This window comes from Saccostrea echinata, unplaced genomic scaffold, assembly GCF_033153115.1.
Source record: "Saccostrea echinata isolate AGI-Se365-2 ecotype Australia unplaced genomic scaffold, CSIRO_AGI_Sech_v1 ptg000030l, whole genome shotgun sequence".
NCBI classification, from domain to species: domain Eukaryota; kingdom Metazoa; phylum Mollusca; class Bivalvia; order Ostreida; family Ostreidae; genus Saccostrea; species Saccostrea echinata.
In genome coordinates, this window is record NW_026889779.1 from 8,856,858 (window position 1) to 8,880,656 (window position 23,799).

General features: G+C 34.5%; 1 protein-coding gene across 1 annotated transcript in view; it reads right to left on the reverse strand.

Annotated features, from left to right (window-relative positions):
* LOC133197219 (dystonin-like) overlaps positions 1-21,662 on the reverse strand; it is a 37,078-nt gene extending 15,416 nt beyond the window's left edge. Inside the window, exons 1-29 of the mRNA XM_061333136.1 lie at positions 21,515-21,662; positions 19,455-19,583; positions 17,963-18,013; positions 17,406-17,477; positions 16,964-17,074; positions 16,772-16,867; positions 16,537-16,659; positions 16,305-16,451; positions 16,134-16,196; positions 15,930-16,021; positions 14,483-14,588; positions 14,219-14,375; positions 14,064-14,134; positions 13,867-13,985; positions 11,377-13,783; positions 9,102-9,266; positions 8,216-8,389; positions 7,943-8,026; positions 4,331-5,097; positions 3,847-4,207; positions 3,646-3,765; positions 3,171-3,497; positions 2,281-2,610; positions 2,076-2,175; positions 1,743-1,975; positions 1,429-1,653; positions 1,245-1,346; positions 724-759; positions 96-263 (exon numbers count right to left, since the gene is read on the reverse strand). Of these exons, the coding sequence (XP_061189120.1) occupies positions 96-263; positions 724-759; positions 1,245-1,346; positions 1,429-1,653; positions 1,743-1,975; positions 2,076-2,175; positions 2,281-2,610; positions 3,171-3,497; positions 3,646-3,765; positions 3,847-4,207; positions 4,331-5,097; positions 7,943-8,026; positions 8,216-8,389; positions 9,102-9,266; positions 11,377-13,783; positions 13,867-13,985; positions 14,064-14,134; positions 14,219-14,375; positions 14,483-14,588; positions 15,930-16,021; positions 16,134-16,196; positions 16,305-16,451; positions 16,537-16,659; positions 16,772-16,867; positions 16,964-17,074; positions 17,406-17,477; positions 17,963-18,013; positions 19,455-19,583; positions 21,515-21,577 (6,999 nt within the window). The 5' untranslated portion in view covers positions 21,578-21,662. The remainder of the gene's footprint in view (positions 1-95; positions 264-723; positions 760-1,244; positions 1,347-1,428; positions 1,654-1,742; positions 1,976-2,075; positions 2,176-2,280; positions 2,611-3,170; positions 3,498-3,645; positions 3,766-3,846; positions 4,208-4,330; positions 5,098-7,942; positions 8,027-8,215; positions 8,390-9,101; positions 9,267-11,376; positions 13,784-13,866; positions 13,986-14,063; positions 14,135-14,218; positions 14,376-14,482; positions 14,589-15,929; positions 16,022-16,133; positions 16,197-16,304; positions 16,452-16,536; positions 16,660-16,771; positions 16,868-16,963; positions 17,075-17,405; positions 17,478-17,962; positions 18,014-19,454; positions 19,584-21,514) is intronic.
* Between the last annotated feature and the right edge of the window lie 2,137 nt (positions 21,663-23,799).

Sequence of the window (23,799 nt, forward strand, 5' to 3'; positions counted from 1 at the left end):
ACCCGGCTCATAATAAACATTTATACAAATATCCAAATCTTACTTGGACCGAAATATTGAAGTTATCACAATTTATAATTTAAGGTAGGTAGTACCTCTCTATCAGCGATTCCTTTAAGTAAAGCAGTCCATCTCTGATTGATTTCCTCCACCGGTCTCTGAAGGGCTTCGGCGGCTACAGGAGACATATCCTTAAGAGTAGCTAACTCTTGATTTAACTGTTGAATGTCCGCCACATGAGGGTGAATGTCAGATTTATTAGACTGCAATACAAGTTTGGTAAGTGGATCTTTAATGTTTGAATTAAATACTTTAAGAAATCAAGAATAAGCAAGAAATCGGGTAAAAGAAAGATTAAAATTAGCTACTCTAAAGTTGTCGATTTAATGAAAATAAAAAATTGTATTCTAACATTATCTACACCTAAATATGAATTGAATCATGCAACACCATGCAGAAATGTAACAGATCAACCAAAGGAAACCCATGCAACAAAGTAACTCCTCTGTGTTTATTCACACTTTATAATCTCTTATAGTGGGTTGACTTATGGAACTGGAAAGGGATAGAAATTAGTAAAATAAGAACTGCATGATGTGATAAAAAAAATCTCTATTTCACAAACATACATAGTATAATATTAGTAGTATAGGTTAATATATGCTACGTAGTTACGTGATTATCAATGGTCACGTTAAAATGCTACACAAGTATGATACAAACCCCTTGAGGTTCAATATATATGTTACTCGCAAACACCTGCAACATAGTTTATAGGAAGACGTCAACCAAAGCAAAGAAATACACACCTTGTCCACTTATAGAGATGTCAATTAGAATAACACAGTCTAATTGTATTACATGGTGTATTGATAAAATATATACATATGTACTATTGACGATTTGATTTTCATTAGAATCTACTTGTTACGTATTTATGTTACTTTCTAAAATATTACAGTATGTTTTAAAATTTAGAGATTTACTAATGAAAAAGAAAGTTAATATTATCTTCCAAACACTTCAAACTTCAGAACATTTTCTATTTTTTTATGCTAAGCAAGCATATTTTTGTTAGTTTTTAATATATTTCCATTTTTAGAATACATGATATTGTGATATAATACAAAGAGAATTATGAACATTATAGATTTGTATCATTTATCATGTTCATGCAACATACTTCGAAATAAATATCGGATATATGATTCATGCAATTCATAATATGTGTTATAAAACATTACCTTCAGTTCCTCTATTTGGGATTTCAGAGTCTTTGGATTACTGGAGGGTATCTCCATATCATCAAGGGCTTGTTCTGTTAGAGGCATCCAAGTCATAATCGCCTGCGACAAATAAAGTAATGGGTCATTTTACGATCAGTAATATTTTTCTGAAAATCATGAAATTTGACAAAATTTTACTTACTTCTTGGAGCTCTTGGAATTTTTCAGTGTGGCCAAGTGCCTTCTTTAGGTCCTCTTCCCTGTCACGTGCAATATCATGCACATCATCTGCTAAGACATGGATGTCTTCCAACTGTTTTCTGATCTCCATCAGACCTGGGTCACTACACAGTCCACTAAGTTCTTCTCCTAATTGTCTGCACTCTTCAAATGAAAGTCTTGCTTTTCCAAGTTCTTTTCTTAATTCCTGATACAAATAAAGATAAATAATGATTCTTCCCGATTTCACTTTAAGTTGCGTATGAAAGTAATTTTAAGATTACAATTTTCTCTCACCTTTAGTTCCTTTTGTTGTTCTTCAACAGTTGAGGAATCTACACCTGGTGGTTCTTGAGAGAGGAAATTGTCCTTTAGATCCCGTAAGTTAGAAACTGTTTCATTACAGGAGTCAAAAAACTTCTCTGCTACCTTCATGGCACTAGATAATTCTGCTTCCCTTTTCAAAGCAGCCTCTCTGTTTTGATTATTCAGCGTTGCTATTTCTGTTAACTTTAACTTGAGGTCTTCAGCTAATCAAAGCAAAAATGAAATAAAATTTAATCAAATCTCAACCTTAAAAATTTCAGTAATCCATTGTTTTTTAGCGTGACTCAATGAACTTTCTTATACCTTCTGCAGGATCATCCACTCCTTGATCAAGAACTTTCTTTACAGCCCCATCAGCTGCTGCAATAGCTGGACGTTGGTTTTCCAGATCTTCTAGTAATAACTAAAAGACAAAAACAATAAATATGAGAAGTACACCGGTTTGTTATTAATAATTCTTGTAATTTATATATCGGTTTTCCATCTTGAATTCTAATACGTGACTTACATTGTTTTGTCTGATTTCGTCTCGCAATTTATCAGGACTTGCTGCCACAGGATCTGCTGTTGCCAAATCCCTGTTCAATTGCTCAAGATCTCCTAAAATGTGATCCAATGAATCTGAGACCTCCTGAGTCATCTTACTCCTAGCAACTGTAAGCTCCTTAGCTTTCTCTCTCGCTTGAGTTTTAAGCTTTTCATATTGTTCATTGTATTTTAAAAGTTTTGTCTGAATATCTCCAGCATCATCTTCACAACATAACTCCATTAACTCCAAACCCGTGGTATTCAGATCTTCTAGGAAAGGTTTGTGATCCTCAATCTTCTGTTGAGTGTCCTGCAAAAGAAGCACAAATGTCAAATACCAAATGTTACATCTTTGTTGTTATTGTCTTGCATTATTTGTTTTAAGGTTGGATTTTTATTGGCTACATATGCCTATTAACGATGTACTTCTAAAAACTCTTTTCTTTAAGTAAATTTTGCATGTTTTAGACATGTATGTAAATTCTCTAGACTTTGGAGCTATTTTTCCTCTTACACTCAGTAATCATATGATAAAAAAATGAATTTTAAATAAATAAAAAAAATAAATAATTGAATTGTTATTCAGAGCAGGGATACTGTCTGTCATCCCTTTATAATTAAAGATTGTAACTTTGCTCCCCAATGGAAACTTGGAAACATTTTTTTTTCAGTTTGATTTTCTCTTGATCATTCAACAAAGCAAAATCGAAGAAGACATAAATTTTAGTCTGAAAGACTGTTTGGTGCATATGTTTGATTTTTTCTTTTTTGTATTCTGAAAAAAAAAACAACTTATTATTTGGACTTTAACATGGGTAAAATCAAAATTAAGCTAGAATGCTTACTACATGCATCTTTTTTTTAACGAACCTTAATATTATCCAACTGTTTTTTCACTTGTTCTAAAGTGTTTCCTGGTGAAGAATGAGCCTTTAAATCTGCTTCCATTTCATCAAGCCAGCTATGAATCTCCGTTTGGTTTTCACTGAAGTGTGTTGCAAGAGGAAGGGCCGATTCCAGTTGATGCAGTCGCTCTGCACTTAACTGACAGACAATATCAGCCTGTGTTTTGATGCTTTCTAGCCTTGATTTGATTTCATCTGTTTGGGCATTGGTAGTTTCACGTAACATTCTGTTACACTTGTTGATAATGTCTTTGACTGCATTTCTCTTTTGATTTAGATCCATGTTGAATGACTACAATGAAATATGTATTCATCTATATTACACTGACTGCAATTAAATATGTCTTATTGTATTTTTTCAAAAACACATCATCGACTATTTCCACAAAGATGTCACTTGACTTTAAAATTAGTTTGATAAAAGCAATAGATGGGTATACCTGGTGGTCATGAAGTTGAATTGTGAGAGTTTCTGGTTCAACATTGACTGGTTCTGCTGTGTTGATTTCATTTTCAGCTTTATCTAGGTACTTCAACATTCCATCAATCTCCGTTAGAGCCTATAATGGTCAATATAGCTTTATCCCATAACAAATCCTAGTAAAAATTTATAAAGATCGTCCTATTCAATCTTTTCTTACCTCCAACGACACCTGCTGCACTAGATATTCCGTTAATTCATGCCATTTTACTTCTACCTCTCCAAGGCATTCCTTCATTGCAAACTGATCACAAACTCGTTCATCCTCCATAATCTGTTTTGCTGATTGTCTGAGTTTTTCCATATCATATTCTTTCTCCCGCTTGTCATTATATAACACATCTATCTTGGCCTTTATAGCCTTCTGATTTGCACCCTTTTGTCTCGTTTTTAACGAACTAATTGCATCAGTAAGCCATGAGTCCATCTGACCAATGTTGTTCTCTAGTTCGGACACACTGCATGCCACGTCTTCAATTTCCATGGTTATCTGATCAGCCTCTTTCTCTACTTCTAACATTCTAAAAAAAATTACAACTCAATGTATTTGCTATTAAATAGCATTGTGAATAATAGTTATTCCTTTTTATTCCATAACATTGAACAAAACCTCGGGCTATTTACAAGTGTATTATTTTACTAACCTTTCATTCAGTTCAAGGATTATACCCTCTGCATCATCGTCCGAGGTATTTTGTCCAGTTTCTCGAGATATCCTATCCAAGAGTGTTTTGTTTGTTTCTATTTCCCCATTAAGGAGACGTTGTTCCTTTAACTGATTGCCAAGTCTATCCTTGTCCAGACTAATTAATGGTCGATCTCCTAACGTGTTCTCAGTCTCTGATATCCATCTCAAAAGTCCATCCAAACGGTTCCTAAGGTTTTGCTGCTGAGATACAGCCGACGAAAGCTCTTCTTCTTTCTCACTTATTTCACCTTGTAAAGCTTCGTGTTTTCCTTTCATCTCAGTCATTGATTTCTTAACTTCTTCTGCTTTTTGCTTCATGTTTATTTCATTTAAACCCTTGACCAATTTTTCACCACTTTGAAGAAAATCCTTCAGTTTTCTGTCTTGTCCTATGAGATCTGCTTTCAAATCTTTAATTGATGCAAGGTCTTTTGCATCCTTTTCCGGATTTTTTCCGAGACCATTTCCATGAATGTTGCTAAGCCGAGCCTCGATTTGAGGATAAACAGAAGAAAGTTTGTCCTTTAAATCATCGAAACCTTTCTTCTGTTTCATCAAGGCAGCAAGTCTTTCCATATGCTTAGAACAGTCACGTGATACATCTTTGTACTTTTCTTCCAAAGATTCGATTTCATCATCGATGATATTGTTGTCAACTTCTTCCTTGATGGGAGGCAGAACCTGAATTCGCTGACGATAAGCTTCAGCCTCTTTCTCGAATTCCTGGAGAAAAAAAGATCAACATAGAAAGAACGTGAAGATATTAAAGAAAATACGACTCAACAGACAACAGCAACACTTACTCTACCACATTTTACGAAGAAGTCGAAATGTTGACATGTACAAAGATCAACATCATCATCTTCTTCATCGCTGTATGAGTAATGGTTAGTAATAAAAACTTTTCTTTTTTCTATTGAAGCCATTACACTCACGTCACTGATCACATTTTGCACTCATTAATATCAAGTACATTCCATGCACATGCCAGATACATATATACGATCTAGTTTCTTTTTTAGCCCAGTTCTCCCTTTTGCTTTCTGGCATGCTTTCAAATGAGCTACAAGAATGTCCATTTCTTCAACAGTTTAGGTAGGTTCCATCTCAGCAAGATTTTAATCAACAGTATTTCTAACTTTAGTTAGGCGAGCGATTTATCAAATTGTCTACACAGTACACTGAACTACCCGAGCTTCGATCAGTGATGTTTCAAAACACAGTAGATCGATGAATAATTCATGGATATGATGTATCAAACACAATTGAAAAACTAATTTGAAATTTAAAGAAATGTTGATCTCCGTCAAAGTGATGCCAAGTGTTTATTTCTTGCTATCTTCTACTGCACACAATTCTCTCTGAGAATGTCGTTGTGAACTTCTAGATTAAAAGGTTTTGTAAATAAACCATTGTGATAGCAGTGAAAGAGCTTGAATGAAGAGGTGGATAACGGACGTAATCGATGATAGAGACAGAAATTTTGTAAACCGATTAATTCCTTATCTTCCGCTTTCTTTTTAAAAGTTTTATGACAACATCAAAAATCAGAGGATACCAGGTGTGTTGTGAGCCGTAGAAAAAACAAGGATTATGAATTTGTGTTCAAAAGTTATACAAGCATTTATTCTGTAGATAATGCAATGATAAAAAAAATCAATTGCATTTTGTGCTATACGGATTTTAAATCATGAATTTTTATCGATAATTCATGCTAGTACTCTATAACAAAATGTAAAAGACTGGCCTGTACAACAAGGTTTTAAAACGTAAACCAACTTCTCCAGATGTCCAATATCTCATCGAAAGGGTATACACAGTAATACTACACTTGCAAAGTTAAAACTTTACTTCGTTTTACTAGATTAAATAATGCCTCTGCAGTGCATATTATATGATTTATATTCTTTTCAAGAGCAGTTTAACGAAGTTATTGAAACATTTTAAGACTTTTTAAAGTATTATTGATCATAAGGAAATGCTTGAGGATCTGTTACTGAGATTAAAGGATCAAGTATTCAAACACCAGTGTTAAAACAGAACGTCAAGGTTATTTTTCTTACGTATTAAACACTCTTTCAGAGTGTTCTTATATATTTAAAAAACAAATTAATATTTCCTACCTCAAATATTTCCTCGATTGATTGACATTGCAATTCATGTACATCAGCCGCCATTACTAAACCTATCCAACTAAAAATGCGTTAACAATCACCTATGTCTCAACCCATGTCGCCACCCGCTATCTTTTTATGCTTAATAATCATTACTCTTGCATATCTCACATCTTTGTGTGTAAAATATCCGATATCCCAAATCAGCGATTTAAAACATTAAAGAGCCAATGATTCGCAAAAGGGTAAGAATTTATCATATGTTTATATATGCTGTGACCAATCTATTGAAGAGGGTTTTAATTCCACTTTAAAAAGACAAACAACAATAAACTTTATCCCGACACCAGATCTAGCCAACATCACCTCTCTTAAAAGCATTCATCTTTTCACTTCCATACAAGTGTCACTCTTTATTAGACTCTTTATTAATATTTCTCAACATATGGTATATTATTAGCTCTAGATATGGAAAATCAATTAAATGGAAGAGACTATAGTGAATATTTAAAGTTCCGTCACGGTTATTAATCACACTTCAATTTCATTGAAAATATTATCCACTGATATGAATCTTAAATCTAAAAGAATCTTCTGGTAATTAAAACCTTAAAATGAAATGTAAACGATGAAAGATATTTTAAAAATAAGATTTTTAGTCTAAATTTATTAAAACAAACAACTTAAATCATCTGCATGTGTGGCAGAAATGTTTGTCTACAATGTGCACACATTTTTTTTAATGTCCCTCTCGAGAATTTTTCAGTGGAGAGGCCATCACTTGCCGGTGGAGGGCTGCAAATTTAGACCTATATTCGGCATCAGGGCCATTGAGTAGTGCTGCATCGATCTTTTTCGTGCCAGCACCTAGTGCGACACGGGACCTCGGTTTATATGGTATCATCCAAAGAACCGGTCTCCACGTCCCGCAGTGGGATTCGAACCCGCGAAATAAGGATCAACTCCTTACTCCGCGACTCTAGAGCAGACGCTATATCAACTGCGTCAAGCGGGCGAGGTGCACATATGTAAACAAGACATAAATATCAATTTTAATTTTGGATAATAATTTCAATTGAGATGCATAAGAATATACAAATTTTGAGGACTTAAAAGGTTACCAAGATCGGGGATTTAATATCTACTACTGTAAAATCACTATTTTTCGTAGGATTTTAATCTTAATTTTATTTGGTACGGAGCGACCCATGAATTCATGTCTTTCACGACATATTCAAATGTCTGACGATAGTATCATGGTTCTTCTTCAAACACAAAATCAAAACCATAAAATGTTGATCAACAAAAACTTAAGAAAGTCATTGTAATATATTTTTTTTTACTTGTCTTTCCGTTAAAAGCAATGAACACTTCCTGAAAAAAGATACCATGATTATAAGGATTATAAACATATTCTGTAATTCCGATATATCGATGCGCTCAAGAATATGTACCTGTGCTGTATCTCGGAAATCATCAGCCATCTTGATAAAGCCCGAAATTTCAACTTCTTTCCCTTGTAATTCTTCGACAAATTCCTAAAAAAAAAAATTCGGGTGTGAGACTTTTTTTTAAACTTGCCAATATTCAACGTACATCAATGGACATAAATATTGAATTTCTTGGTTAAATAAGATATTACCTTGAAATTGGACCCTAACAATTTTTTATGTCTAACGAAAAACAGTACTATATGAGAGTACAATATCGGAGTACTATAACGGTACCTTAAAATCATTATATTGGTTGTAAATGTTATCCTTGGAAGATTGAAGGTCACGTGACTTCTCTATTGCCTGATCCAACCATTGGTCGATGTCTTGTAATGTCTTGTAGAACTGTTCCAAGTCCTCTGTCATTTTCTGGAAACGCTTTCGTCTGCTTTCAGTTTCACCAAAAGCCTTGAAAGGAAAAAAAAATCCATGCTACACTGTCTTTATAAAGACCAGTATACAGTAAATAAAAAAAAGCAAATGATCTTTTCTTGAAAAACTTTGCATTAAAAAAAAACCAGCGTTCCTTGCATTCTGAATTAATGATTTCATTCATTCAGTTCTTCTCTAACATTGCTTCCAGACAGCAATGTATCATTGAGTATACTTTATATATTATATCAATATTCAGTAATTTTCGTAATCAGCCTTTTAATAAAACTATATCAATTATATTTTCAAAAAGGAAACTTCTCCAGAAATGTAAGAAATTAGTATATGTAATATTTATTAATATGTTTTCAAATCTAGAATTGTATTCTAAATGATAAATCTGTTGTATTTTAAACCCGTTTTATAATTTCCGGGAGAAAAGAAATCTAGTATAAAAGGTGCGACTTGACTGTATCTGGGAAACAATATATCAAATTTTACAAAAAATTCTTTCACATTACACCGAAGCCTGAAAAAATCCATTTACACAGGTAATTTCCAGAAATTTATGATCCATTATGATAAATAAATGTTGAACTGTGAATATCATAAAGAGTACATATAACCAATCACTTTGTTGACCTTTCAATTTTCAAAAATTTGCAAAAACGAGTCTAAAATTAAATAAAAATATTGCTGTGGTAATTTTTAAATTTTAAACTACTTTGAATACAGATGAGATACCTACAGCATTGAACCTGATTTTAAGATCAGACACATTAAAGCGGAGTTTTTGAATCTGCTGAGCGCCATCTTCCTTCCGGTCCGTCTGATTGTTATCGATGAGCTCCTCCGCCTGCTTGATGGACGCAGTCACACCAGCCTTCCTCCTCACCATGTCGTCTTGCATAAACTGTATATAAAACATTATTATAACGATTTTAAATATATATAAATCATAATTTCATCATAAATTATTGTAACAATGCACAAAATGAACTGTAATCATCACCTGTCTTATCTTTTAAAGGTACAACTTGACAGTGGTATAATAAAAACAATGAAGTTTTGTCTTCCAATATAACCAAGTTCGACAGGAATACAATCCGATCGCTAAGTCATAAAGATGACAATCATCAAAAATACTACAGTACCCTATCTATGTCCAACTTATTCCATCGAGATCATCAAACAGGTGAATAAGGACAGTTTTCCGAAGTAAATTCCCAACAAAAGATACTCCAATGAACTAGAAGACCATCAGTTCAAACTAATTGTCATCTGATAAAAAGAACTACACAAAAACACATTCCAGAAAAAAAGAAGAGAGATCAAGAAAGTTACATAAGTGAGGATTGGTATGTATAAAGGCTTCTCATAAGAGAATCACCCCCAAAAAGTGGCAAAGAACATTTTGTTTTGCTGATTAAGCCGCACTCTATTTAACCCCACGGTTTAAATGTTGGCATTCATTGTATTACACATGGTTATTAGAAAAAAGCTAAGTCCAGCCATAATATGTCTAAAACCTACACATTTGGTACTGTTTTGATCCAGTGACTATTTTGGAATAAGCTTTTGATAAAGAATGCATTTAATTACCCTTTATATATCATTTATTTAAGCTAAGAATCTTGTTTTAATCATCGTAATTGATTGTTTGTGAAACTTCTATCACCTCATCCGTTTTCTATCATCAAAAGAAGACGGTGTCGTTACACTTGTATAGAGCTGAACGTTTCTACAATCAAAGCTGTTCAAAACATTTGAATGAAATAACAGTTTCTGTCCATACTGGTACTCTACTCGTTTTCAATCAACACGTTACAATATATACATGCCTTAATGTCAAATCTGTTACTTCGTGTATATTTCTCTTAAAATGTCTTTAATTACTGTACTTACATAAATTGAATTTCTTATATTTTGAGGATAATATTTCTCTATGTATCACTGAAGAAGATTTAATTTTCACTTACTTCTTTGTTGAACTTTAAAGAAAGTAACACGGGCTCTTCCTCTTTGACACATTTATACCGCTCAGATATCCTATAGATCTTACGTTTTTTGACAAGTTTCATCATCCTCACGAGGTACCAGAGGATATCATCATCTACACTCTGTTGTGTATATTATCAATAGCCCTTTCCAGATTCCCGTGTATTCAGAATTCACAAGATGCTGTGTGGTGTATTTACAATGTGTAATTTCCCATGAGAATTGTAAATTGTTCACAAACGAATCCATATCATTTCTTATGGTCATAACCAGCCAGGTAAGTAACTCCTATGCATTATTCCTTTCTTCGATTTTCTACTTTCTTACTATTTTAATAACTTTCCAAACGAATCATTTAAAACACCTTGTAATGGTAGCCCTCTTATTCAAGAGGCAAAGACAAGAAACAGAGAGGTCACATAGAGCCAACATATGGGCGAGGGTGACAGCTTTAGACCCTCGAGGACAGTAATGACACCAACGCCAAAGGAATACACACTTATCAGGCACTTTATATAACGTTACCTGTACCTTTTACATTTAAAATTTTAACTTTTTTCCTATTTCGTTTTTTCCTCAGTAATAGTTAAGAAAATGTGCATTGCAGGAATGAAAAAAATGTAGAACACGGGTAATAAACGACCTGATAAAGCTATCGATATTAATCATAAGAGCGATCAACTATCAACGACTTCTGTGTTACACTACAAGGCCTATTTGTTTTGTTTTGACAAACTGTGTGTGTGACAAAATTCACTAGCCTACTAAAAATGTCATTCCATCTTATGCCCAACACAGAACGTAAAAAATGACGATTCTCAGATTATTTTCATTCGTTGTAAACTAACTTACTTTCCCGCGCAACTAGCCTTTGCAATTTATAAGATGACTAATAAATCTAAAGATTTTGTCGCATTCCCTAATTGAATAATAGACGAAGACAGGAATAGCAAGAAGAGCTAACAAGCTCGAATAAAAAAAATAGCAAAATCATTCTTTGCTTAGCTTAATAAACACATTCTCACCTTGATTTCTTTTGATTGTTCTTGCAGTTTTTCCAACCGTTGATGTGGTTTCTTCTGGGATGCAAGTTTCTTTTCTGTTTCAGTCATCCAGTCTGAGTTTTCCTTTACATCAACCAAAGCCTGAACAATTTCTTCATCAGCGGCGAGCACCACACATCCAGTTTCCTGGTCCAACCTCACGTTGGAGTTCATGGTGAGAAAGCCATTGGCTAATGCATCTCTGAGAGACATTTTATGGTCATTTGGTGCCACGAAAGTTGTAGACCTTGGGTTGACTTTGCTGGAATCTATCAATTCTTTCAGGGTTACAGAGGTATCAACGAAGTCATCCGCAGATATTTTGCTATCAATAATACCGTTAGCAATAGCTTCTGACAGAGACATAGCCCTTCCTGTTTTAGGATCTATCACCATTCCAGTTTTGGGATCCAACCGTCCAGATTTGATCAAAGTTTCGAGAGAAAGAATGTTATTATTCTCCTTGTCTACAATGTACACATTTTCAGGATGTATAAGACCTCGATCTATAGCCTCCTGGATGGTGATCGGTCTGGATCGATCTCCAGGAATAAAGTGACCTTTATCGGGATTAATCTGACCCTTTTGGATCATTTCATTCAGTGAGAGTTTATTCAACGCATCAAGTAAGCTCTTAGCAGCTGAAGGTTCTATTTTTGAAGATTGCATGGCTTCAGCCAAAGACATCACTTCACCTGAACGAAGATCTTTTACTACACCATTCTGAAGATCAATATATCCTGCCTTGATGGCTTCTTCCAAAGAAACGCTGCTTTCGGAATATGGTGCAGACATAACAGGAATGCTTGTATCCATCACTTTTTGAAGCCGTTCTAACGTTTTTGCATCCATGGTCATTTTTTCGGGATCAATATCACACAAAACTACTCCAACTTTGTCAGCCTGCTCCAAAGATATAGCCTGGGGAACCTTTTTGTTCTTGTACTTACCCGTAGAAGGATCATATGAACCGTTTTCAATGGTCGTTGCAAGATTCGTGAGTTTTTGTGATGGCACATCATAGAAATACACAAGATTAGGATCAATTACTCTTTGATCTATTGCTGATTGAAGAGACATTGAATTTCCAGAGACTGGATCTAAGACAAGGCCAGTTTCTGGGTCAAACTTTCCTTCATTTGTTAAGTTTTTCACGCTGCAATCTTTATAAATCCCCAATATTTCTTGCAATAATAAAGGTTCCATAAAATTTCTGGTAGTTGCTTGTTCTAAAGACAAACATTCACCATTTGGCAATCTGTATTCACCTTTTGCAAAGTCAACTACACCCTTTTCATAAGCTTCCTGCAGTGAAATGCTTGACAAGTCACTGGGATCAAGAACAGTTTGTTCTTCTGGATTAATTCTAGCGCGCAGCTTATTGAACATAATAGAATTTGGTGTTTGTTTGTATCCATCAACATCGTCTGCACCTTCATGATCTCCAGGAATGTACCGCTGATTCTTCAGTTGTAACTGTTTGAGAATCATCACGTCTGGCCCTCCATTGGCAGTCTCTCCTGGAGTGAGGTAATGCCCCCTGATAAGTCCCTGTCTGATAGCATCCTCAATTGCAATAGTTTCTCCTGTATGAGGATTTCTATACAATGAGTTACCAAGATCGATAACTCCGTCTGTCATAGCACGTTTAAGAGGTATTTCATCACCTGTAGCAGGATCCACAACACCAGTGACCCTGAATCCAACATCTGCAAAATCAACAAATGTGAAGCACTCCTTCTTTTCAGCATCCTCTAGTACTGCAGGATCAACCACAATGTATCCATTCTTTACAGCCTCTAAAAGATCGCACTCTTCCCCTGTCACAATATTCTTGTATTTTCCTGATTTAGGATCCAGAATACCTAAAGAAACTGCCTCTTTTACTCCAATCCATTCTCCTGTTCGAGGATCTATTACCCCTGCAACGGGGAATATCTCAGTCTCTAAGGTGTTCCTCATTGGTGAAAATCCATCATCTTGTGTATGACCGTTAGGAAGATTCTCCCTTGTATCCACTGTGATAAGTCCCTTATGAATGGCTTCTGGGATGGACATGGATTTACCAGTGGTGGGGTCAGTATATGTTCCATGAGCCTGATTCAGAATTCCCTGAGCCATGGCTTGGAAAACTGTCAACCGCTGCTTGGATCTTGGGTCCAACACACCAGTAATAGTGAAACCTTGCACTTCTTCTGAGCATTCTGGCAGATCACTGCTAATATCATTTGGTAGTGCTGAGGACATAACTTTTTTCAATTGCCTTTTTCGACGGGGTGGAGGCTTGGGTCTTTTACTTTTCTGCCTTTCATGAATGATCATTTCTGCTTTAACACTTGTGAGTAAAGTATCGCAGGATGTGGTGTTTACTTCCACCATTGGCAAAGTTCTAAAAGAATGAAAAATATTGTAACAATTTGCATTTGTAGAATGTATGAAAACGATGAAAATAAGGAATAACAAAGTAGTTACCTTTCGAAATAAGCTTTTGAGGAGTAAATACGTTGACCGGCTCCTTTCAACAGAAGCTTTTCTTGTTCTCTGGATCCTGAGAGTCCTTGTTTATACGTCTTTGCATATGTCAAAAACTCCTAAAGGTTAATGAGTAACACGTATTTATAAATCAGATAAGTATAGAAGTGTAAAATATGTAAAGACTGGATACGAACCTTATAGTGAACCAGCACCCTGGCATTTGCCTGCCATCTTTGCGTTGTTCCGTTGGTATAATCTTTATCACCTTTGAAGAAATACATGTATGTTTCAATGACATGTCCTTTACACATACGGTTATGATAATTAATATGCATCTGATATTACGCACCCGATTTGATCTGACTGATGATCTTTCTGAAGTTTGTAACGTTTGCCATCATGGCTTTGAAGTCTGGATCTTCAATAGACAATGGTCGGAGCAGTTGCACCGCCTCGTTCATTAACCTCATCAACTCCGCCTTCTGCCCGGAAGAGATCCGCGAAAGCTGCGAGAAAAAGGTAAATTTTACATTTATTTTCTAGCTAATTGATCTTAATAGATCCATCCGTTGTGATTTTGAAAAGTATTCAAGTAGCAAGGTAATGTTTAGACCTCTTTTTCCTGCGTGTCTTTGATGTTGTTGGAGATGAACTGAATCAGCTGTGTGCGAAGACGTCTGAGTGTAGTGTCCCAGTGAATCACAAGCTGTTCCTTGATTCTGATGGTGACATAAATAATTTTAATGTACAGAAACAAGTTTCTCTTCTTTTTAAAAAAATCAAACTTTTTTTCTCTCTAAAGTTTTTATTGTCGGCTTTAATCTAAAGAACGAGGGCGCTTTTGATTGGAATTCGGCAGGAATCTGGGCGCCCTTGAAAAGTGAAAATTTCATTGATCTGTCACATGAAAATTTAGCATTCTTTTGATGTATCGGGTTTCTTTGAATTAGGAAAGGGAAATATTTTACCGATATTGTATTTTGATTTGCTAAAAAAGAACTTGAAAATTGGCTAGATGAGTCATTTGGTACAAAATGTTACATTTTTAACCACGTTTTTCTAAAAATATGCTATCTCTGGGTCATCTCTCCATGATATTGAAACGTTATTTGTGTGCATTTTAATTCAAAGAAACTAACAAACATTTGTAAAAAATGGAAAGAAGACCCAGAGACGATAAAAAATTAACTTTTCCCCAAAAAATCCCAGTGTGTAAGTGCGGTGCTTCATTGTCGCTTTAAAAACCATAAAGTGTGTGTAGCGGTGATAGCTCAGTAGTATGCGCTACCCGTCCAGTGCAATGTAAAAGAAATATTTTTGGTTCGATCCTCGCATGGAGCGTTAATATTTTATAAGTACAAACAATCAATTCTTTTTTCAGTTTAATTTTATGTACTGATTTATTTTCAAATAGATACATTCTGGTTCTGTTGCACCGAAAGCGAAAACAATTCTTCCAACCTACTGATACTTAGATATATACATGTAATTGCAATTAACTATACCCTATAGGTGTTTATTATTTATGTGAAGCGTTATTAAGTTTTACATGTAGTATAATTATTAAGATAAGCGGACTGATATATTAAATTTGACAAAGTTTTTCAAACTAAATGTAACATTTTCCCATGTGCGTAACTTTGTAAAGTATGTCCAGCTGTGGTCAGCCGACCAAATCGTAGACATTTAAACTATAAATGTTTCGTACGCCTTATTCCTGCAGATCATACGCCAAACACGCCTATCTTCTTTTACGCATTTATTTTGAAAAAAAAAAATTACTAATTACAGCTGGAGTTACAAAGTCATAGTAGGCTAATTATATTAATCTGAATCACTATTTCGCCTACACTAGTACCAAAAATCAATATTACAAATCATTGGAAGGTTTATTGAATATGTCACGTCTTACAAAAATGCAAACATCATAAATCAATTTATATGACGTATTGATTTTACATTAAAGGTTTGATTCATATTTTTACTTTATGCTTTGGGCATTTTAAACAATAATATTTTCGGTTTTTCTTGATTTCTATTTTCAGAAAATTACTAGTTACCTTTGAACTTGCTGAACAGCTTTTTTATCGGGAGGGGGTATCACTAGAATAACTCCTGGTACTTCCGATTCTGAGCCATTTTTACAGCGAATCTGCAACAGGTTAAATGCAGATCGATCAAGAATCTTAGCGTCTCTCAACAATTCATACTTAATGACCACAGTAAAATGAATCATTGAGGGAAATACTATAATTCATACACACCCGCCATTTGTCCTGATCAGATGTGTCCAGAATCAAAACCTCCTCCCCAAGTTCCAACTTTACCTTAAAGAATTCAGGAAATGGCTTGATCAAGTCATAGATATAGGGTAGGTTAACAATGAAAGACTTCATAAGAGGTTCTGAATTGTGTAATAAGGGCTACATGCTTACCTCTTCGTGGCAGTAGAAGACAAGTGATTTGGCTTTTAGTGGGTAAGAACATGATTCCCTTCTAAGGTGGATAGGATAGATTTCACCGGCTTGGTTACTTAATTTGTCAATCCGACACTGGAAGTCTAAGAGTTTGTTTGTGATGCTCTAGAAAAAAAAATTTCATATATTTCATTTTGAGCAAAGAAACGGGTTACTAATGAGAAGAATAGATTATATGTTTATGATTTACCCTCATATGTTTTCCCATAACTTCTGCATCCTGAGTTTCTACGCGCGTGCGCATGGAATCACTATTCATTAAATTCAAAAAGAGGCTCAAATCTTCATCCAGAAACTGGACATCATGGAAAAACTAAAATAGAAGGCAGAAACCATGTTAGTTAATGTATCATTTAATAAAGATTTTTTTTCAAAGGACTAGCATGCATGCTCAAGATTTTCCGAGTTACAATATGTACATGTACCTGGTGGTAATCGCCAGCATTAGTCATGTGAATTTGAAGACACTTTGTAACTTGGGACATCCAGTTCCAAGTTCCTCTTAAAGCATAGGTACAATCCTACAAATGAATATTGATAATAAAAAGGCATACATAATTAAAAAAGACATGATTAGGTTGATATAAGATTTATTTATCGTTTTATCGTTCTTTTACCCTGTGAATTCTTGCCGAAGCCTCCACCGTGTCTTCCCGGTACATGCTCTCGAAAACTTTCCTCCTTTCTGTGAGGTAGAGCGCTCGATCCTCGAACTCTGTTTGAACATTCTGAATGGACCAACGTCAAAATTTTGTTTACTCTTGTTAGAAAATATTGTAACTTATTCAATTATTGAACAAAATTCTACCATGTAAGAACCAAGATGAATTATATCCCCTTCTTGCGTAAAAAAAAATTATTGGGTTTCCCAAACTGCATAAATAGCATAATCGTAAACTTATTTTATCAGAAATGAAATAACTATAATTTCTATATACTAGTATGTGTGATTCCCTTAAAAATCATAGATGCATTATCATTTTGCTCAAATTGACATTGTCATAGAACGTAATAATGTTCCAGAATAACTCTGGTATCGGAATAACTGTGTTGATTTACCTGAAGTAAATTTTCCACCTCGCCGACATATAAAAGAGTCTCCAAGCAACGTTTCTTCTGTAGTGCAAGATCCTACAAAATTCGTCATTTATGTCATTTTAATGTGAGTTTTTTTCAGTGAATTATAATGAAGCATCATAAAATATTAATAAAAGATTGTCAAGAATTTGAAACTATGGTTATAAGTAGAGAAAGATTTGCTTTTTTAAAACATGGACTCTTTAAAATTTTATTGTGCATTCAATTCTTTACAGAAGACTTAAAAAGTCACACAAACTTTATCACTGCGTTCTCGCACCCCGCTGGCAATCGATGTGTATTGATGTGAGAGAGAAAAAAAGATGTTCTGTTTGTTGGTTTTTGTGGTGATAAAAAGACATTTAACTCGGAGATCAGGTACGATACAAGCGCTTTGAACTCCAGGGGCGCTAGATTTACCTAGTATAAATCTCTTTGAATTCCTTAAAATATCTTAAAAATGTGGCTTGGTTTTTGGCGCGGTGTGTCCTCAGCTTCAAACCAAACACGGGAATTGACTATAGGTCGTACATACTCACCTCAAGCAGTTCATATTCAGCATCTAGTGCCTCCGTTTCCTTGTCCTGTCCCTAAACAATAAGTAAGCTATATGTTACCAGACATGTTTATCAGTAATTATTTTTTTCTTCTTCGTTATTTTAATCATGATGTGTGTGACAATTTTCCATATAGAGACTTTTTTAATTCACCCCATAAATCCATGGTAAAAGTTATCCTCTTAAATTCTCGTATTGTAGCAGCTGGGCTATAATGCAAAGCCATTTATCATATGTATGACATGATAAAAAAAGTAACATAAAATGATTCAGAGACCACATGAGGTATGCACTGTTTGCAATAACACTGCAGTTTTTGTATTTGAAAGAGAAAAGTAAGAGGCCACCAAAATGACAAACATAAGAAAAATTCACTGAAAGAGGTCCTAATGCATTAAAAAGAGGGAAGTTGTCTCGCCAGTTGTTTGTTGTATTTACTTCCCACATCTTACAGGTGTACCCAAAGTTCAAATAAGGCTATCAAAAACCTAAAAATGGTTGTCAAGTGCTTGCTACTGATAACGCCATATTTTTTAATGTGTTACGTAGATTTAATGACCAAATATGGTAATGTACGTATCCATATTTTACGAACGTCAATTAACTATAGGACCTCCTGTAAAACGACACCTCGTTTTCATAAACAAGATCATTATCAAGATCGCGTAGCTTTATCAAAGCTTTTTCTGATTCCTATTAAGTCTTTGGCATAACAATAGAATGCTATTTGCTCTCTTTTTTTCCAAAACAAAAAAAAAAGTTCACATGTCCATCAATTTAATTGTCTTAACTGAGAAGAGAATAATGTGGTCCTGTATACATTCATATGGTCAGACTTACCCAATAACGAGGTCTTTTAGCCATGACAAGATCCGTGCATTAGCTAGAACTACACACACGAACTGTCACATAAATTCTTAATGAAAGTTCGTTTTTAAAATGTCGATTGGTAGATTTACAATGACTTGGAGCTCTACCAGACCTACCAACACAAATATTGAAGTTTGTTCCATACACTGATTGGGGTTAAAGAACATGAAAAAGCTATCGAGACACGGTGTTTGAGTTGATTTGATTGGAATAAGTTTATTCAAGTTCAGTATTGGGTTATAAATGATAGATCTCTGTACTTATTCCAAATCAAAACAAATAATAGAGAATATACGACACAAGAATTTTGTATGGCTGAGTCATCTTGTTAAAGACTTGGTGCAACTATTAAGTCATTCCATGAAGAGGAATAACCTAAATTTAACTGTAAGTATTTTACCTACTATCACATATTAGCCATAGTTTATAATATAGAATTGTATTTCATTGTAGAATTGTATTCCATGGAATACAGTTTGTGGTAAGTACCACCACTTTATTGCACAAATACGAATCTATATATTCAGCCCTTTCCAGTTGCAGTTATGAATAGTACCTAAAGTCCACTTATAGTAGTGCAATCGAGCACCTGTTTTAATGTTACCTTTGAACGTTTTGCCTCCTCTACTTTCCTCTTTAGACCTTTGATATCACTGGCACTTTCTTTGGTTCTGTCCAGAGCCTGTTGGACCCCAATGTAGTTACTGCTAAAGGGGGCGTCTTGGAGGTGTTTCTAAAATTCAGAACGGAAGCAGGTTGATATATTTATGTGTCGCACCATTGTTAATATAAGCCACGAACTCCATGACTATTTAGATTATTCAAACATTAAGCAACTGAAATGTTTTAAATGACAGTAAAGAAAAAAGTAATGAAGCTTGTTTTAAATTAAATTTGCGTTGAAAAAAAAAGTACCGACATTGCTAACATAGACTTTCCCAACTATGGATTAAGCAAAAAACACACACTACCATCTGCCTCTAACAATTTATTACTCTATCGTTCTACACAAATCGATTTTGTCTTCATTTACTAATGAGGTAGAATATTAAATATTATGGTTCAGATGTTTTTGAAATAGTCGACCACTCGTGCATGTCTTGCCTAGCAAACCAAACACTCGTGAGAACTGCCCACGCTATAAATAGAAGTGGGGGACTGCTGGTGAAGCTCTCCAAACATCACTTACCTTGTCCAAGAGCTGAACCCGAATCTACAGGCGTAAATTAATAAGCAATTCATTTAAATAATTACAACGTCTGTGAATTTATTTTGAAAATGCACTATGCTTCAAATGCACATTACAAATAATTACATTTTTATAAAAAAGAAAATCAATGTAAAGCATTGTGTTTATCGGGTAGTTATCCAATATTTGTGCAGGATCCTAGACAGGTTACGTAACAGGCTAATGAGCATAAACGCAAGTTAGTAATTATTCTTTTTGAGGATCCGATGCATATATAGCAAAATTCCATCACACATCAACAATGTGCAGAATCGAAAGGATTTTATTTTGAAATAGTCAGTGACAGTAAATACTGTATACAGATGTACCTTTGAAAATATTTAACCAGTTCAAATGATAAAGTGGTTTGTCCTTTGGGTAACTTTGAATCAAGGTCCGAGAGATCGAGTAATGAAACGTGTTGTACTTAGAGCATGTGCAATGTATGTTCTGTTTTTTTCATGGGTCCATCCTCCACCCAGAAGCATTGAATCCATTTGTATACTAGTAATACTACACCATGAGTTGCCTTTTTACAACTCAATCACCTTTTCAACATACTTTTCATGTGAAAACAAAATATTAAGGTATTTACCACAGTTTCCTTATAGTTCGTATGTTGATATTCATTAATTTTTCCCTACTTGTAGTGAAAATTACACATACCTTTCCGAGCAAAATGTTTTTGATTGATTGTGAGTTATGAATAGAGATCATTGATACTTTGTATTTTGATACCAGTTGATGTGTTTTCACTGTAAGAACTAATATTGAATGATAAACGCGTTCCAGTTATATTAAAGAAGGAAACAGCATGTCAACATTTCGTCACACGAGACCACTGTGTCAATATTGTTGATGGAAAATGTCAACATATCTTTCAAATTTGGGGGCCTTTCTTACACTTTGTAAATTTGATCCCCAATACGCCACTACACCTTAATTTACCTGCCAAATACCGACCCATTTATCGATCACAGTGACCTAAATACAGAACAGAGTCTTCGATGGAACAGTTTACAAAGTTTGACGATTTTAACCGTTATTTGTTGTAACAGAAATATCTCATGTCTCAGATTTTTGAGTGGTTTGACATGGCGAAAACCGACAATCATGTTGTCCCTCGAGGACCCCCCTAGGAAAGGATGATTGATTCTTCTTTTTTTTTAAATAGGGGTCGTGTCAATATCCAATGTATACCTTAATCATATCAATGAGTAAATGCTTTCTTATATATAATTTTTTTTACGCCTGGATTTTTCAAAATTCAAAAGAATATGAATCTTAAGATCACCATGCAGGGAGAACTCCATGTCATGTCTGTATATCAAGACAGGTAAGGTATTTATAGACCCGGCAATTTAAATGGATATGTTTTTGCACCTGGTTGTACACACCTGTAGGCTAAATTTCCGTTTCTCATTTGACCATCTTACCTGTTTTTCTCTGAGGATCTCCAGGAGCTTCTTGGTCCCTCCCGGATCCCGGCGGGACGCCATAACTGGGAAAATCTGTTCCGAAAGAAAGAAATAATGCTAAATACACCACACAGTCATCTTAGAATGACAAGAAATGTAAACAGGTTAATTTACACGCATGCGCGATAGATCAAAGGAATATTACCTGCTTCCGTATCACAAATTACTTGTAATATGTCCTGTAACACAAGTTTCATTATTATCCAAAATACAAATTAATTTTTAATTGATTTTCTTTATAATATGCAAATTAGTTGGTCCAATATATGTATAAATGATCGATGTAGGGAAAATATGTGTATCAACAATGCAAGTTAAATTGTTGGAAATATTTCTGATGTATTAATTTAAGACTATATTTAGATAAAAGCTTCCGTGATCAGTGATGAGACAATGTAGGGAGTTGTCATTTCTCTGTTTATCATCTTCCCTGATAAAGACAAGGCGGATCCAGCAACCTACTGACAAGCATACGTAAACGGTCAGTGATAACGACTATAGGTAGGTCAAAGATGTCAGAGGTCACGTGTCTGTATCAGAGTTATGTCAACGAACTTTACACTGACTTGCTTTAAATTAGGAAACTGTGAACTTGCATACTTTATTGCCTAACAAGTAAGCCGAAATGAACTTGAACACTTGGATTATTAAAATAAATCATAGCTTGTATGGTTTTGCCTCTAAACTATTTAGTTTGGTTTTGTCTCAAGACTATTTGAAAAGGCATTTTTCTTTTGTTTTTCGTACTGGAGAATGGTTGCATGGTTTTGCCTCTAGACTATTTAGAAAAGCATTTTTCTTTTGTTTTTAAATCATACTGGAAAATGGTCACGGTCCTAATTTTGTGATATGCCAACTAAGGATAAATAAACTATCTTCTATCATGTATCTTAAGTTGTGTTTGTTTTCTAAACAAATGAGGAACAATAACAAGTGATGATATACTCACATCGTACAAAACTTATTCAGAAGTGAACAAAAACAACACGAATAAGGACGCCTTAAACTGACAAGTTGCCGCAGCTTTGTAAATTCTTCGTCGTACGTATAATGAACATTTACTCTGGAGGCAACTGATGTTACGATTAATAAAACCCCAAATACTGTCACTTATAGAGGCTTTTGTAAGCAATATACATTCTTGACTTTATGGACTGCTTTTTTTTCTTGCTAAATTTGAAACAAAGTACAACTGCCATATTCACGAAAGAATTATAGAAAGAAAAAAATTATGATCCTACAAATATGTAATATAACCCGTAAACATATGTAACAAACAATATCACAGGTATTCCTTGACAGCATAAAAAACAACAGCGGTTTTATCCTGTCGACCTCCGGGTAATATATGGAAATTTTATTGTCTCATTATGTCGTCTTCTTTTTTTTTCATAAAGATCATGCGAACTTAATAAGGAGATAGAGTCCACTCTAGACATGGTCAATTAATACCCTCCTATCTCTATTATTTAGGACCCCCAGCAAGAATGAAAACGTTCGCTAAAACATAATCTTTTAAATGATACTTTATGAGAATAATGGCGTTTTTGTATTCTTGGTGAAACTAATGTGTCACCCGTGAAAATACAACTTCCGTTTTTGTTGAAGGATTTATTTCATGGATTAGGTCTGGTGGTACCTTGACAAGGTATTAGAGCCTCTGCGTCCTATCTATTGTACATGTTACATTTTATACTTACACTTTTTCAAAATTTAAAGTGCGTAAAGCAAGTCATCATATTTCTCACATATGTAAACAATAATGTAGAAGTTAGTAGAAATAAATTTAACAGCTACAAGTGTTGTTCGTTGGGAAAGGGGAAAAATTGTCTACAAATTTGGAGTAGTGACTAAAAGTGTATGCTTTTTGTCCAAGATACATTGTTCATAACACAACTGACACATACATCTGACACTAATAGGAAATGCACGGAACAAAATATCATTGTGGTTTGTGACTCCCAAATACAAGGATTCCCTGTGTCTTGCAGTGGATGACATTGAATAGGTGTTAATAATCTGGTCAAAGGGGGAGGAAAAGTAAAAATAGATTAATTGTTTATGTTGTACTTATGGACTGACAGTTTGTAGGTGTTATAAGATAAGGATGGACAGCCCACTGTAATCGAAGTCAGTCTCATGTTACAAACACAGCACTGGAGAGTCCTTAATACAGAATCTGTCACATATCTCTTAAACTCATACTGTCCTTACTTGAGATTCGAAATTACGTATACTCATGA